Source organism: Solanum stenotomum, unplaced genomic scaffold (genome assembly GCF_019186545.1).
Source record: "Solanum stenotomum isolate F172 unplaced genomic scaffold, ASM1918654v1 scaffold18934, whole genome shotgun sequence".
NCBI lineage: Eukaryota > Viridiplantae > Streptophyta > Magnoliopsida > Solanales > Solanaceae > Solanum > Solanum stenotomum.
In genome coordinates, this window is record NW_026025288.1 from 183,572 (window position 1) to 198,210 (window position 14,639).

Genomic DNA, 14,639 nt, shown 5'->3' on the forward strand with positions numbered 1-14,639 from the left:
TATAAAATGTACAATGATGCATTATATATATATAGTAGGAGATTTGAATCGAGAAGTAATTTTGATTATTTTTCGTAACAATATTGGATGTTTTTAATATGGATATTGCAAGTTATTTATTTTAGAAAATTAGGTCGCAATCGAAAATTAAATATCATATTTTTTTGTTGAAAAAATAGGTTTTATTAGCGAATGGTTGTTGGAGTCTTAGTCGCCACTAAAAATCACTCATAACCTTTAGTGGCAATATTTTGAGATTTTAAAAGTCGCCACTAAAAGTCAAGTTCTTTTGTAGTGAATCTTAGTTGGCATGCTTAGGTGGGGGGATTAGTCCCATGTGGCTTGCCACGTCACTAAAAAATTGGGGTGTTAACTCTTGAGGGTATTTGTGGTCTCCTGGGATAACTGCGGGGGTATTTTTGATCCCAAATTATAATGGAGGGTATAAGTGGTCTATTTCGCATAGTTCAGGGGCAATTTTGACCCTTTTCCATTTAAAAATATGTACGGTTTCCCATTTGAGAGGCAGGCTATTTTAAAAAAAATTGGATAGGGTTAGCAGCTTTGCTTGGCAGTGTTAAAAATAATATAACTCATGTCTATTGCTTTCTAAAACAAATGCCACTTGAAGTTTAAGATTCCTGTGACACAAATTTCCAGCATCAAACAAGAAATTCATCTAATTTTCCAGCACCAAAGTAATTAAAATAAATAATTGAAATGGTCTTTGCCCAGATTTAACTTTAAAAAATAAAATAAAAAAATAACTATGATTGGGTCTAAGGGCATTTTGTTCTTTGTACTCAATAAGTACTGCATGATCGAATAATTCAAGGGCGGATTACAAGGAGTTTAGCTACTTCTAATTTTAGAATTCAGTTTCTCATTATAAGTGTCCATTTTCCAATAGAATAAAAATTCTTTTTTAACTGTTACCACAGCTGTAAGTCGGTGGAGGCTCAAATTTCTGAACTGCCATAATTCTAGGAGATACATAGTTTAAACATCATGTTCCCTTTGATTAAGTCAAAATATGTAATGCCAATATTCTATAGGTTCCACACGTGTATCTTCCGCGGAACTAACATCTCTTGACCATTTATAAAATGAATAAAATAACATCTTTTAACCGTAAACATGAAGATTTCTCGTAAAAAGACCATTAAACTAAAATAAAATGATAAGTGGCCTTTCATAACAAACAAACACTTAAAAATTATTCATCAAACACAAAGGGAACTTTCCTTGTTAAAGCTTACAATTTATGGCTATAAATATAAATAATGCAAAGGCTTTGTTCTATAGCAAATGCATTGTCTCAAGACTTGAAAAAAAACATCTTTTAAGCTATCAAGAAAGTGAGCACAATGGCTAAAAAGATTCTTCTTTGTTTAATCTTGATAAATTCTCTTGTATATCTAACCATGGCTAATATTGCAACAAATTTTGCAAGTTCCCCTGCTGTTAGCCCATTGCCTTCGTTTCGAAAACTTGGAAAGCACAAACATGAATTAGTTAAGTCTTCTACTAGTGCTGCACCTTTACAAGTTTTGAGTTTAGATGAAGATAAAGAAAAGAAGGGTAATGAGGTTGGTTCTACTGATGAACAACACTATGGGATTGTTGAAGAAGAGGATATTGAGATTGAGAAGAAGCATCATCAATCAGTTGACAAGTCAATTTGTGGAGGGGGAGTTATTCTAGGGGGCTTAGCCACTATATTCTTAGTGGCAATAGTTTGTTACATTAGAGTAACTAGAAGGAGACATAGTACCCCAATTGCATGATTTCATTTGTGTTTTAGTACATATGTATATAACTCCCCTTTTGGTAGAAAATTGTAAAGATACCATTACTCATTTTTGGATTTTGCATTTCTACTTATTTAGTGTAGTTTCACCGCTGGCACTGGAGAGGATAAGATGTATTTAGAGTAACCTATGATATTGTATTAAATCAACAAAAATATGTGATCTTGATCTTCTTCAACCTCATTTTTGTTTGGAATCAAAACTTTGGAAAAAAAAAGATATTTATTTAATTAATCAAAGGGGGTATTCCGATAATTGAACTCGGGACCTCTCGCACCCTAAGCGAGAATCATACCACTAGACCAAATGCCCTGTTTATTTAACCGCACGCTAAGTTATTTAATTTGACTTTTTTTGTTTCAATTGATTATAAAAAAATATACGCCGCTGCCGGGGATCGAACCCGGGTCACCCGCGTGACAGGCGGGAATACTTACCACTATACTACAACGACTTGTTGTTCTATGTTTAATTTTATAATTAATGTTGATCACCAAATATGTTTGACCCTTTACAAGTGTTTCAAGTATAATCCAACTTAATATAGTATTTTAGGTTTGAATCATTACCTAATCTTAATGTCTTTTCTAAGAGATTAAAAGCATATTGAATACAAATTCAATTGAACCCAAGAATTTTAGAAAATTTCTAAAACATATTTTCCTTTTTAAATTCATAATTTTGAGTGAACACAGAACCTTAATTTAATTTATTTATGTCTAAATTATGAGTTCCTTTCGGTAACTATGATTACCAACTACAATCATGCACATTAATGTTTTGTGGCACGTTGAGATACATTATACACGTAATTTGACATACAAAATCATTAATATGAATACTCAGTAATATTAGTTTAAGGAATGAAAGAAATTCAGCTAACCATTAATACTGCAGAAATATTATAAACCCTATAAACTGAGACGGATTCAGAAGAGATTCTATGAATGAAAAGAGGTTCTTTCTTACTTTCAAGGTTTCGGCATTAAAAGTTAAAGAAGTTTAGTGTCTTCAATAGTCAACAATTTATTGGATTTTAACACTTTTGGGAGACTCAAAATTTACCTTTTGGTTCGAATCCTCCTTTTTTTGGGTGGGGGTGTCGGAAGTCCGTAGGTAACCGCACTCATAAGCAAGTTATGTTGATCGAATGGGACCAATGTTTTTATTTCTTCTCCGAGAAGCAAGGAATGTCGTGATTGGTAAAAGCTAGATCACAGAAAATTGACGAGTTCATATTGTATCCCTCCTATGATCCATATACAAGATATAGACTATTTTATCTCATTCTTTATTCTATTTTATTTTTGAAAAAAAAAATCTAGATCCTAATCTTTTAAAATTGATATGTTATTAAATATGTATAATTTTTAGATATGAGTAAATATTTTTAAAATAATATCTATCTAATTAAAACAATATTAATGAATTCTATCGAATTTGTACTGTGCGCTTATAAAGTAACATACGATTCCAATTTCCTGTTTGGATAATTGGATCTTATATCAAACAAACAAAAGGGCATTAAGTATGTTTGTAATGTTCTTTACAAAATTAGTCATAAATGAACTGACTATTTTTTTATGCATGATTTCAAAAAGAATAAAACGTAGAGACAAGAATAAAGAGATAAAAGACAAATGGCAAAAATCCATAATACACATCTTTCCTAGGACAAAGTTGAGAATTCGAAAAAATCAATGAAAGAAAAGTCAATTTTGTCATCATCAACTTTGGAATTTTGTGAAATTTTCATTAATAATATAAGCAATTGAAAACTTTTAGCATAAAATGAGCGTAATTTCAAAATAAACATTTTTTTATTGAAAAGAGTCAAAGAGCTATTCTAAAAGCTTATCTTAAGAAAAGGCACTAACTCTAAACGCAAATATTATATAGCTAAATCGTTATAAGTATATTTAATAATACTTTGATTTCACTATGAATTTCACTAAGTTTTCAAATTAAAGACCAATGTCATTGGAAAACTCAACAATGTAACAGTCACATTCTATTATTATATGCAAAATGTTTGGTATAGGGTGGATTTCATTTGAAATAATTTTTTGAATTAATTATGTTATTTATTGTATTTCGATTAACATATTTCACTTTTTTTTTTTTTTGAGTCGAGCATTTATCGAAAACAACTTCTAAGGTAGGGATAAGGTCTGCATACACTCTACCCTCCTTAAACTCCACTTTGTATAACTACACCATGTATTTCATAATTTGATTACATAAGTGTAAAAGTAAGGCACCAAACAGGGCATTTGGTCTAGTGGTATGATTCTCGCTTAGGGTGCGAGAGGTCCCGAGTTCAATTCTCGGAATGCCCCCTACTAAATTAATTTTGTGCACAGATTATATTTTTCCACTTCCGAACTCTCATATCCGTTCCTACTTAGTTGTCACCATTTTCTCATATAATATAATATACTCCATCCTCCGTCTATGTTTATTCCAACTTAGTTGTCACCATTTTAAATTTCACAAAATAAAAAGAATTATGTTATTTATACATTAATTTTGTTAAAATGACAAGTATTACTCAACAAACATCTATTTTTAGTAAATACGACATGTAAATAGGAACAGAGGAAGTACAATCTTTAGTACTTGTATTATTGCTTGGAAAAATCAAAACTGGCTGATAATTATACATGGTACAGGAAAACACCATACAACATTCTTCTGTACAATCCAATGTAACATTACCATCAGAACTTGGCTAAAGGAACAAAGGATATCAAGTTTATGACCATAAAGATACTTGATGAATGAAGTAATATATGCTAAAACACCTATTTCACGCTCAAATACATCAAAAAGGAACTTCTTGAGAAGCCAAATATACAGGAGTGCTTATTCTTTTGCATCTGAGTCATGTGTCAATGGGCTGACAACTTCTCTTGAACATTCTGAAGACCGTGTGGACGCAGTTGCTGAAACATCTTGAGATGTGCTTGAACATGAATCTGATCGTTTCAAATCGTCCTTTCCTTTTGAATCGATGCTCAAATAATCAGTTAAAACCTTTTTCACGCCAAAGCCTTGAGTAGAAAGCTTGCTGCCTTCAAACATTTTTGATCTTTCTCCCTTTGCAGGACTAATATGTTGGGAAGGGGAGAAGCTTGGTGTGGTAAAAGCTGTTTTATATGGAGTGCCGTTGACAGGTACTGAGAGAGGAGTCCCCATGCTCTTATGTGCAATGATACCGACTTTGGAGATTGGCACAAATTGATCAGAGTGCTTATTCAAATCATCCACATAAAGAAGGTCATCAACGCGTGCAATAATATTGAATGCCAGGCTTTCAAGCACTCTCGAGTAGCTCTCCAAAATAGATTTGCCAACATCCTAAGGAACAACAAGAAATATAGTTCATTAGTACTAAGTCAATAAATCATGATTGTCTGAGAGAGGAAAAGTCCTTTCCTTTAAGAAGAAACGAAAACTCATTAGTGGGATTTCATGTCAAACCTTGTTATATTGAATTTTGCTCATGTCTAAGGTTGTCTGTGGAAGACCAGGAAACCTTTGCTTTAAGCAAAGCAAAAGGCTTTCAGCTCTATCAGCAAGTAACTCCCTCTTATCGCCATCAACCATCAAATCCTTAACCATTTCCCATGAGGATTTTGAATTGGACCTGTGAGTACTTCCAAAAGGTTTTGAGTGAACTCTTCTGCGCCACACATAAATTGAAGACTCCACTCGGTTTGCTATCTCAAATGCTTGATGCTCAGAAGACAAATCAAGGCAGTCAAGCAAACATTCAGGTGAAAATTGGTCTGAAGTAATATATCGGTGGATGAGATCACCTAAGCTAGCTTTTCCGTTCTGCAAGATCAAAAATAAAACACCTGCAAAATGAGTAATCTCCAGGTCTATTTTAGTATAAAAATACGAGTTAGTTTCTCCGGGAAAGCTCTGTACCTTAGGAAGGCCTTCAAAATATGATTCAGGCACCTCCATTTCAGCTAAGCTGTTGCTGTTAATCGCCATTGCAGCTTTCAGGATTTGGTTTGTGCAATCACGTTTGTGCTGCAACTGCCTTCTTGCATTTTCACTGAGACCACCAGGGGGAACTCTAGGAACCGGTAGCCACCATTTCTCTTCTTGACGAGGGAGAGGATTTCTGAATGAAGACGACCCATCGGATTCTGGAGCTAAGATTCCTTGGTCAACATACCAGAATTCTGTGCTTCGGAAACAGTCTAATATCTCCTGTGAAAGAGGCAAACACTTCAGACTATAGCACTCAGCATTGAACAATAAAGGCTCAATGCCCAAGGAGCAAGGAAAGGCTATCTTACAAGGAGCATATTGTCCAGTTTACGGAGAGCTGGAAGATTGACGTAAAGGTCTGACCGTGGCCTAGAAGTCATAACCTAAAACAAAAGAGCGAATAAGTTAACACACATGTTCGTTCAATTTGTTTTTCCTATCCTAGCTCAATAAACTGATTGTTTCCAAATCACAGGGCAAAACACAAGAATTTTTCGAAGTTTTAAGCATATGATAAATGTTTGATATAAAACATGAGTCTAGCTTTCAGGATGCAAACACCAATCCAAGTTACAGAATTTTCTTTAGTGGTAGATAGCTTGAATCACCGGAACAATGCCAAAGAAACAACATTTACCTCAAGTTTGCTGCCATCAGGAAATGTCTGCCAAGAGGGTATGAGTTCTACAATGTGATCACTAACACAGAGAAGCCATTCCATTTCTCTCCGCCACATTAACTTTTTCTCTGGAGCTAAAGGTTCTAATCTCCAAATTTGCCCAAAAAGAGTAGCTAATAGAAAAAAAGAGAGGGGGGAAATGAAGGAAAAGAATGTATATTTAGTAAACTGAAAAATCAAAACTCACTACAAACTGAATCCAATACTCAACAAAATAACTTACCACATAGATTAGTGATAGCATTAGAAATTGCTAGTGCTGTGCAAACCCCATTTCCACAACCAGACATGTCTTCTCCCAGCAGCAACTTTGAGAATCTCTCCTTCATCATTTCAATCTCTACAGAATCCCCACAAGCTCAATCACAATCTTATTGACCAGACTGTAAAATGTACACAGACCTTATCCCTACCTCTCGGAGGTAGAGAGGCAATTTTCGACAAGACTCAATGGAAAAACAGTCCAAAGATGATATGATAACAAAAGTGTACAGTAATCACCACAAGGTAATATGATAATCGAAATATAAACATATAATAATCAAACTCAGAGCAGACAACAAACTACTAGAGCAATACTATGACAAATAGTATGGAAGGATAAGCGAGACAATACTCAACTATCTAAACATATAAATATGCACAAGAACATATAAAACCTTACCAGACAAACAAGACCCTTGTTTCTCCAACTTCCTTTTATCTACAAAGGGCTTCTCTACTTCTTCGGAAACATCAGAATTTGCACAATGCTGCACCTCATCATCCTGAATATGCCAAGCAATTGAAGATGGAGAACAAGAATCCTCAGACCCACTATTTTCTTCATTCACATTTTCCTCTGACACTAAAAAACCAGAACTTGAACTACTCTCTATGCCAATTTTCTCATCCAAAGACTCAATTTTTCCAGCATTTTCCCCATAACCCTCCATTACCCCTTCTGCCCCATCACTCTTATCAGACAAAACCTCCATTTTATCATCAACAAAACCAGGAGAAGAACCACAATAAACAGAGTTAGTCATTACAATGCCATCAAAATCAAACCTTTTACTTCCAAAACCCTTTGACACTTTAGCTTTTTGATACAAATTCTTGATGGATTTTGAAACCTTAAACTTCAACACAGAAAAATGGTTCTCTTTCTTGGAACTTACACAAGGGTCTAGTTGAATAAAATGCTTGAGCTGTGGCTGAAATTCCAGAGAAAAATCTCTCCTTTTGTCCTGGTGTGACTCAAGTCTATCCATAAGTTTTCAACTCCAACCATGTCTGCTTCTCAAATGGGGTAAAAAATGAAAAAAAGACAAGAAATCAAGAAATGGGGTCAAAAAAAAATTAAAAAAAGAGAATCTTGATTAGAAGAGTGAAGGTGGGCAATGATTAAATGCAAAAATATAAATGTTGTGAAGCAAAGGAAGGTGAGATAATGAGAACAATGATGGCAATGAGGCTACAAAAGCAGACAAAGAAACAGCACAAGAAGTATTTTGGTGGGCTATGGGCATTTGCATTTGGTTTGCTTAAATGAGGAGCCTTTACTTCTATAAACACACACTGTCATTGTCAATGTCAAATATAGTGACATTTGCTTTTGTTGGGCTTTGCTTAAACAAGGGCTCTTAAACATAATTATTGTTTACTTCACTAGCCTAATAGTGAGTACTACAATATTTCAATTTTTTCAAGTTTGTTTTGAAAAAAAATATGTTATAAAGTAATAGTTTGGTGTATATGATATAGTCACGGGAGTCGTGTAAGTGACGGATCAACCCACAGGGATGGTTTGGTAGGCCTGTGGATAGATAGTTCGGATTGAATATGAAAATTTTGATTTGAATATTCTGTTTTTAAATTGAAGAAATTATAATTTATAGCAAAATTAAATAATAGATTAGATTTTTGAAGTTTGGTTTTGTACAACCAGTTTGAATATTTTTTTGTTTTGAATTTTGAACATTTAAGACAAATCATAACTATTAACAACTTCAATTCACTTTTGTTTCCTAGAATGTATAACTTTCTATGGTTAATAAGGATTGAGGCTATCATACCGCTCGTATCATGTATTAAGTTCCACTTACTCATGGGTGACGTGAGAGTGAGATGTGAGGAAGAAGAAAAATACATGTATTTGATTTAGAAGAAAAAGTTTACATTCAACTTAATACTACAAATTAATGGGTAGAAACGTAGGGTACTAGTCTATTGGAACATTTGGAATTGTACTTACTAGTATGGACACATATAGAAAAATCAGACTTTTGGATGTTCGAAAATTCATAGTATTAAATCTGATATTCAATTTAAAATCCATAAATTATAAAAATAAAATCAAATATTCAAAAAGTTTGGATTTCGATTTGGCTTATGTTGTGCCCACCCGGCTTATTCATTTATTAGTTATTAGTCGGTACTCCTTAGCTCTTGCTTGTTGTCTACATCGCGAGCCTTCGTTGTCCTGTTCTATAACTTTCCTTCTTTCGTTTGTCCATGAGGCTGTAAAAAGAGAGAAAGTGGTTATCTAGCGGGAGTCGTATCGGTTGTATGCCACGAGGTCCCTATGGACAAGGGGACAAGTGAATCATTGCGTTTGGGCCAGGCAACCCTCTACTATCTATCCCATTGCATTCCATCGTCTCGTGTATCGTAGCAGATACTTTAACAACCTTATATTAGTATGTACGTACTAAAGGAGGCGAGTGGGTGGGGATATAGCATACACATACAAACAAATTAAACAACCAGTGGCACTCACTCTGCTCTGCCTGTTCCCTATTCCATCAAAGAATGAATGGGAATTGATCTGACAACAGCTGGGCAAAATCCATCTCTTTGCATAAAATAATACATAGTTCAAATTTATATATGTATTAGTTATGTAAATTTTTAAGTTGCAAATCAAACACCGTATTAATTTTATAGATGAATTATTTTACCTCACAATCCATTATCAAACAAAATATTACTTATACAAAATTTAACACGTTCATAACCCGCCTCCAAGCCAATTACAAAACAACCCCATTAAGTTTTGAAAAACTTTCAAAACAAGGTAAACTTTAGTCCTTAAATAGAATTCCATAGCTATAATATCACTACCTAAGCTTTAGATTTTTCTTGTTTGGTGAGATTTAGTGAGATCTTCTCTTAGATGGATAATGTTTGAATTACCTTAGCAAAATTATAACTAAAAAAATTAGGAATAAAGCAAATAAATTATGTAACTAAACAACAAACTCAAAGTCAATTCTATGTAATGATAAATTAACTATTTTCTTTTTAACTCAATTCATATGACATTTTTTTCGTCCGTCCTAAAGAGGATGATACATTTTTTTGTTTAGTAATAATTTAATTTTAAAATATTTATTATATTCTTAATGAGATGATTTATATCAACATAAATATTTATTATTTATTTTAGATCAACAATTTCAAAAATCTCTCTTTTTTTCTTAAATTCTATGCCAAATTAAACCGCAATCACATAAATTTTAATAGAGAAAATATAAATGTATGATTATAGATTAGGCATGTCACTATCAATTAGTTGTTGTGATGGGCTTTGCTTAAACAAGGGCTCTTACATAATTATTGCTTATTTCAGTGGCCTAATACAATATTTGCAAAGTTCATTTTGAATTCTTAAGATAACTTGGGTCATGGGAGTCGTGTAAAGAACGATCAATCAATAAATTAAAGTTCACTATGGTTACCTTACAAAATAAATACTCCCTATGCTCCTAATTACATGTCTACTTTTGGATTGACACACCTATTAAGAAAATAATTAATGATATAATGAATTTACCATTTTACCCCTATTAATTATAAAGTGGATGAAAAGTTCTACATTTTTCAAAGTAATTAATCATTTAATTGATGGTATAATAGGTATAATTTTTTTTTTGTCATTTATTGATTTGTCAAATTGGACAAGTAATTAGGGACAACTATAAAAAGAAAAGTGGACAAGTAAATAGAGACAGAGGGAGTGAATGATTTTTGAATAACAAGTCTATGATCGATCTCGCTCGAATATAGTAGTGGACTGTGCCACCATGTTGAGAATTTATTTCCCTATCAAATGTTATTTTCGTCTACTTCCATTTTACACACTTAAATTTAAATTAGAGAAAAGGAAATTACTTCAATCTTTGTCAACAATCGATCCAAATAGAAGAGAAGATGCTTTTGATAAGATAGCACTTCTGTAAAAATTGTTGCAAAGAAATAAATGAATGCTTATTTTTCAAATAATGAAAGCTAAGTTATACAAGAAAATTATGTATGGGAGAGTGCCTATGGTGACAAATACTACTAATTCAGAGTTTTGGAATACAAGTTAATAATTCTAGCTCTATTAATTTGCATTCGCGCTAAATAAACCTTATAACAAAAGGATTAAATGCTTATTATCGAAATGTTCTTAATTTTTTCGAGTTCAAACTCATCAAATCACTGATTAAAGGATAAAGAAATTACAACTATTTCAAGCGAGTGTCAATTGAGATTCTGATTCCTTCACTACAAAATTGCAATATTGATAGGTAAACCCTTTTTAAGATACACATGTGTCTAGTATTTATTTGGCTTCTTCCCGTGTTATATATGATACTCTTTACTATCGATGAATTAGCAACAAACAAGAATTTATAGCTAAATAACAAAAAATTCATAGTACATAATTTTATTTATCAATGTATTCGATAGAGATTGTCAATAAATTTGATAGCTAATTTCATATTTTCTTGATTAATAATAAGGTGTAGGCATTTGGTAATAAAGTATACAAAGATGAGAACAAAACTGAAATGCAGATGCATGTGACGTAGCAGCCAAATCCAAAGGCCACCAGCCAGCACTGATGTTAAGTGACCCAAAAGGATGTTTTTTTTGTCCCATCAGAATCCTTCCATCACAAATTAAAGGTCCCATTTAACACTTCCAAACAAGTAACGAATGACACATAAAATTTAGTATTTTCTCATTCATTTTTTTATTTGTTTATTTATGAATTTATTATTTCATAAATATTTTTTTATTTTTAATTATCATTTTTAACATATCAAGTAAAGATAATTAATTTTTTATATTTTACTTTTACAGTTAATTACTTATTCCCTAGATTATTTTACAAAACCTAATATTAAACATCAATTAATATTTAATAGGGATAATATGATAAATTAGCTATGGCAAGTAGCAGTGACGGAACTAGAATTTTAATAAGGGGTTCAATATCAGAAGAACTAAACACACGAACTAACCGAAATTGGTTCGACATATATATATAATTTTAACCATAGATAAATAGTACAATTTTCCACCAGAGAAGATTCAAATGAACCCCGAACAGAAAGTTGGCTCCGCCTCTAACAAGTAGAAGTGAACAGATAGAGTAATTAGTATCTTCTTCCCATTATTATACCTTTGTAATTAAAAGATACTTCCATTTAATAATGTTGATTTCACGAAACATATACATAAATGAAGATAACTAAATAAATTATATCTTCTTCTTTTTAATAAATGTAAAATAAGTTAAGACGATACTTATTTTGAGTCGGACTCATGAGTACCAAATTGGGAGGTCCACAAAGCACAAACTTGTATTTGCAGGAATGTCAAGTTTGGTCAGTGGTCCGCTCCCTATCTACTAACTCCCCCAACCCTAGGGCGTTGTTTTTTTGTTTTATAATCATATCTTTCTTTCTTTATAATTAAAAAAAAAATGAAGATGCTTTTGTCAATCGACTTTTACCCCCTTTAAATTTATTCACTGTGTAAGAATAAAATAGTTTGACATGTTTAATTTACTTTTTGACCCGTTAAAATAATGTTATCTATCGTCTTTTTTCAAATAATTTACTCGTACTCGTAGTAGAAAATAATGGATATATAATTAATTTACTCATTAATTATAAGCTATATAATTGGATTTTAGGTAACTCAATTGTGTAAAAGATAATGGATAGTTAATGTACTAATATATACGCACAATGTTATAGTGATTGAATATTCTATGAACGAGCGAGTTTGAGGTAAAATTATTTTAAAAGACCTATAATTTCTAGTAACACATGCAAATTTATCTATAGAACTAAATATGATTAAGGAAAAGGATATATATAGCAAATTTATCTATAGAACTAAATATGATTAAAGAAAAGGATATATATATATATATATATATATGAATAATATAAATTAGTTGATATGACAATTTAGTTACTGTAGTTCCTAAGACATAAAATTATGATTTGAAATAGAGATTTCATACATTTTGGTATGGTTCATTTACAAAGGGGAAAGCGCTAATAATTTCATTAATTGACTATCTGAATTTTTACTTTTGAATTTTTACCTTTTCAATTTAGTTACTGTAGTTACCTAATACATAAAATTATGATTTGAAATAGAGATTTCATACATTTTGATAGGGGTGTACAAAATCGAACCGAAAATCGAATCAAACCGCAATAGAGTCAAATTGGAAAAAAACCCGACTAGTGGTTTGGTTTGACTTGGTTTGGTATTGAAAAAAAAAAACTGACTATATTTGGGTTGATTTGGTTTTAACTAAAAAAAACCAACCCGAGACCAAACCAACCCGACATTATATATGTAATTTTAAAATTTTATTTTATACATAAAAATATTTACTTTGATATAATTTTAAAATATTTCTTATACTATTTCATAGTTTTTATCTTTTAATATATTATTTCAAGTTCAAAACTTAGAATTCGGAATGGTCCAATAAAGATTATAGTTCATAGATGTTGATAATTATAATAAAACTTAAATCAAAATCAAATTAATACTAATGCAAAAAGAAAATCAATTCAACACTAAGAATGACAATAATATTGAATATTTGTTCTTTAGTTTTACATTGGTTTAGACAATTAAAATACATAATCTAATTTTAATTTTCCTTAAATATTTAGTAATGTAACTAATACTTATTAAACTTATTTTAACATGATTTAGTACTTTTAAATTATGATAATTTTCATTATGACTTTGCAATATTTATTTTATATGATGATTTCATTATTATTTTTTATTGAATATTTTAGTGTCATCAGTACTCATCTCATATTTTATGTTATTTTCTTAAGAAACATTTGATAATTGTATTTTGGTTGGACTAAAGAAATATTTTAAGCACAAGTTAATTATATGTTTGTATGCAAACTTTACCGAAAAAATTCAAAAATCTGAAAAAATCCGAGGTATATTAGTTTGGTTTGATTTATAAAATTAAAAATTCGACACAATGGTTTGGTTTTTTGGTATTTGAAAAACCCGAACCAACCCGAGGTTGAAAAACCCGAAAAAATCCAAATTTTATTAGTTTGGTTTGGTTTATAAATTTAAAAATTTTACACAAATAGTTTGGTTTGATATTTGAAAAACCCGAACCAACTCGGTCATGTACACTCTTACATTTTGGTATGGTTCATTTACAAAGGGAAAAGTGCTAATAATTCAATTAATTGATTATCTGAATTTTCACCATTTTATCTTACTTTCACAATGGAATAAGTTGGACTATAAATGGGCCATTATTGAAAATAATATTATTGTATATCTTTGGGAGCTGAATATTTAATTTGCTATTTATTTCTTTGGGACACTATTAATCATAGTATCTCCCAATGCATCTAACACTTTAAAACACCACCAATAATAAGGTTTTCACTTTATGCTTTCCTTGTAAGGTACTATAAAGTTGTACATTGCATTTAATAAGATCTAGATCATAATTCCGGTTGCTCAACTTGAAATAAGAAAAAAATGTGAAAGGGTAAATCGGTACACTACTTCAAACATAAATTAGACCACATTCATATTATTGTAAGCAATAATTTACTGAATTCGAAATCTATTAGTTGGACTTGATAAAAATTTTAACATCATATATAGAGAGAGAGTTTGAGAGAACGCTAGTCATTGAGTTCGATGAACCCACACATCCATCCCGATTACTAGACAACTTTACCTTGCATTTGTTCAAATTAATAATTCCACAACTTGAGACCCCATATATTAATATAAAATATATTTTTTATCATTGCATCAAAACTCGTCTTTCTCTCGCCTAAGATAAGAAAAAGGAAAATAAG

General features: G+C 31.4%; 1 protein-coding gene and 2 non-coding genes across 5 annotated transcripts; 1 reads left to right on the forward strand and 2 right to left on the reverse strand.

The window, feature by feature from the left end:
• Positions 1 to 2,193: 2,193 nt before the first annotated feature.
• Positions 2,194 to 2,265, reverse strand: TRNAD-GUC (transfer RNA aspartic acid (anticodon GUC)). The gene has a single exon. It is a non-coding gene; the product is annotated as a tRNA-Asp (tRNA).
• Positions 2,266 to 4,078: 1,813 nt separating this feature from the next.
• On the forward strand, positions 4,079 to 4,150 carry TRNAP-AGG (transfer RNA proline (anticodon AGG)). The gene has a single exon. It is a non-coding gene; the product is annotated as a tRNA-Pro (tRNA).
• Positions 4,151 to 4,409: 259 nt separating this feature from the next.
• On the reverse strand, positions 4,410 to 8,004 carry LOC125850730 (rop guanine nucleotide exchange factor 7-like). Of its 3 annotated transcripts, none has more exons than XM_049530582.1 (7): positions 7,163 to 8,004; positions 6,722 to 6,838; positions 6,457 to 6,611; positions 6,128 to 6,202; positions 5,748 to 6,035; positions 5,295 to 5,651; positions 4,410 to 5,171 (listed from the first exon to the last, which is right to left on the reverse strand). In XM_049530582.1, the coding sequence occupies exons 1-7, from the start codon at positions 7,749 to 7,751 to the stop codon at positions 4,677 to 4,679; spliced, it is 2,076 nt and encodes a 691-aa protein (XP_049386539.1). In that variant the 5' UTR covers positions 7,752 to 8,004; the 3' UTR covers positions 4,410 to 4,676. The 3 variants fall into 3 exon arrangements, with proteins under 3 accessions (XP_049386539.1, XP_049386537.1, XP_049386538.1); XM_049530580.1 differs by having other exon boundaries at positions 5,748 to 6,056; XM_049530581.1 differs by having other exon boundaries at positions 5,748 to 6,038; positions 7,163 to 8,002.
• Between the last annotated feature and the right edge of the window lie 6,635 nt (positions 8,005 to 14,639).